Below are 2596 nucleotides of genomic sequence, written 5' to 3'. Positions count from 1 at the left end.
AGGAGGACACATGGTAGGGATGAAAGAGCAGAAAAAGGCAGTAAGGCCAAATGACCCGGCAGGCTGTGGGGTAGCCAGATTGGTACCAGCAGCCTGTAACACCCCCAGTAGGGACTGGAAGGCTGGTCATGGCCTGGCTTCTATCTATCCAGGCTGCAGGGACCCAGGTGACCTCTCTGGTCAAGGTAGTTGTTTGGGTTATTACAAAGCATTGATATTATTATGTAATGCACAGGGGGAGGCGCTGGGTATGCTAAGCTATGGGGGGGGGGGGGGGGGGGTGGAAGAGCGGAGACTAGAGTGAGAAAATAAGGGGCAATGATGTTTCCATGTCAGGCAACTGGGATCCACCATTTCATGGAGATGGTAATACCTGGCCAGACCAGGATCAGTTGATCTTGTTCTGCCATCATCTATTATGTTATTATAAAATAATGTACTTTCATTAATACAGATATGCACTGACATATACACATATTAACACACACACACACACACAGACTGATACACACACAAAAACATGCACTGATATGGGGGGAACACAGACACAGAAGATCCATTATATGTGATTATGCTTTTACGGTACAATAAGCAAAAGCAGTTCCTTCAAGATGTAATTAATTGATTTACTTTAAGGTGATGACTTGCCTCACCCCTGTATAAGATGAGATCATTTAATCTCGGAGCAGACACTGGAAAGGCCCTGGTGCATAGTGCATTGCACAAAGCATTCATGCTAAGTGGGTCAAAGAGTCTATGTGTGAGAAGAAGGCTATCAGCCTCTTAGGGTCTATAACACTTCCTCCTGCAGTCTCTTCTCCTGTGCCTCCTCCTCCTCCTCCTCTTCCTCCCCATTTCTTGTTAACTTCTGCAGTTCATCATAGCGCTCCTTTACCCCATTCCAGCCCAGCAGATACTTGCCCTTCAATAGATCTCCATGTCTCTTCGACCTCAGGTGCAGCCTGTAGAGCAGGGTAGTGAGTCCAAAAATGGCAGCCAACAGCAACGCGTTCACTGCCACATGCCAACAGTAGAAATTGGTGAGAAACATGAGGTTGGCCATATTTGTACTGTCCCAGCGCTTGCCTGTGGGTGGCCGGTACAGGATAAAGGCTGCATGGAGCAACCAGGTACCCTGTATCATCACCAAACAGGTCTTGGAGAACCAAAGCTGCCGATAATTTGGCTTCCAGATCTCAGCAGTAAGGATGAGAGAAGTGAGGAAACAGGTCAGGAGTAGCAGTGTGTGCACTCGATTCTCTACTTCTTCCTTGCCATGCATGTGGAACTTAAGCAGCAGTGTGGTGATATAAAAAGCCACAGTGATGCCCACGTGCTCCAGCAGGACTAGCCGCCTGGGCAAACAGGTCTGGCTAACAATATCCACCCAGCCGCTAAAAGCAAAGTACCCATACATGGTCACATGCTGCCACTCATTGGGGTTCCGGAACTGAAAGTCAGCATCTTCCCGCAGGTAGAAGTAAAATTTGTTGACTCCAGGGGGGTAGAAGAATTCAGCCATAACAGCAAGTGTCCCATAAATGACCTTCAACACACCGTCAACTGGAAGAGTGCAGAGGAAACTGCGAAAACCCAGCTGCATCTTAGGTTTCCTCCGCTCTGCATACTGGATCCTCTCACCATTCAAAACCATCCAGGAGAAGCGAAAAGCAAAGAAGATGCCAAAAGACAAGAAGGCGAGACCTGGAGAGATGTGGCCAATGAAGGTTCCCATTGAGACAAAACAGAAGAATGAACAACAGCAGGCTCCTAAAGAAAAAGTAAATTCAGGTATGAGACACAGCTGTGTATGTGTGGCAAGTGACAGCAGGCTACTGCTCGCTCTCTCTCTCTCTCTCTGTCTGTCCCTCTGTCTTTCTCTCTCTGTCCTGTGATCCTTGACTGTTGCTCAGGTAGTGGGTGGAGGAGAAAAAACTAACAGACACACCTTTGTTCTCATGCAAAGAGCAGAGAACAAAAGAAAGCCAGAAGTAGTGAGGAACAGACAGACCTCTCACTTCACTCTCCTTGTGGTGTGATCACTGCTGCTTCCTGACCACTGTTCCTTCTAGTCCTCACCGTTTCCCTTACAGCACTCCTTTAGCTGGACAGGACTCTCTGTGCCCCCTCAACCTGCCAGATAAATATACAATATAGGGCAATTTTACAAAACACGTTCTTCTGAATATAAATAAAGTCTCTTTTATGCTGAGGAAACTGTGCTTGTGAGACTGTACACCACACATAGGCATTCCCAGGCTGCAGTATGAGCAGAGTTATTTTATACATGTTTAGAACAAGTTCACATACTTGCACCTTTTTTGGAGCAGGTGTCAATTTGTGCATGAAGATGTGCTACTGGGGAAGGTTCTGGAAACCTGATTTATCACCCTGGGCCTGTTGAGTATCTTCCACCTCAGCTACTGTAGTCTTCAGCTCTCCAGCACCCTGGGAAATTTCTGAGGTAAGTGTTGTAAGCCCCACAGATCGATCCATCAGTTGATTAAAGTGTGGATCCAGCGTTCGCACCACCGTGTCTGTAAGGTCTGGAATCAAGGAGTCTGAAGATTGCTGCGACTGCGGTGGGGACGTCAGG

At 47.4% G+C, this 2596-nt stretch overlaps 1 protein-coding gene across 1 annotated transcript; it reads right to left on the bottom strand.

Moving 5' to 3' along the window:
• Positions 1-301: 301 nt before the first annotated feature.
• Positions 302-2392, bottom strand: LOC115478607 (transmembrane epididymal protein 1A-like). Its single transcript, XM_030216091.1, has 2 exons — positions 2317-2392; positions 302-1770 (listed from the first exon to the last, which is right to left on the bottom strand). The coding sequence occupies exon 2, from the start codon at positions 1733-1735 to the stop codon at positions 791-793; it is 945 nt and encodes a 314-aa protein (XP_030071951.1). The 5' UTR covers positions 1736-1770; positions 2317-2392; the 3' UTR covers positions 302-790.
• Positions 2393-2596: the final 204 nt, after the last annotated feature.

The sequence above is a fragment of the Microcaecilia unicolor genome, chromosome 10, assembly GCF_901765095.1.
Source record: "Microcaecilia unicolor chromosome 10, aMicUni1.1, whole genome shotgun sequence".
Classification (NCBI taxonomy): Eukaryota; Metazoa; Chordata; class Amphibia; order Gymnophiona; family Siphonopidae; genus Microcaecilia; species Microcaecilia unicolor.
Note: the sequence above shows the minus strand (reverse complement) of the source record. Positions and strands in the feature narration are given on the sequence as shown.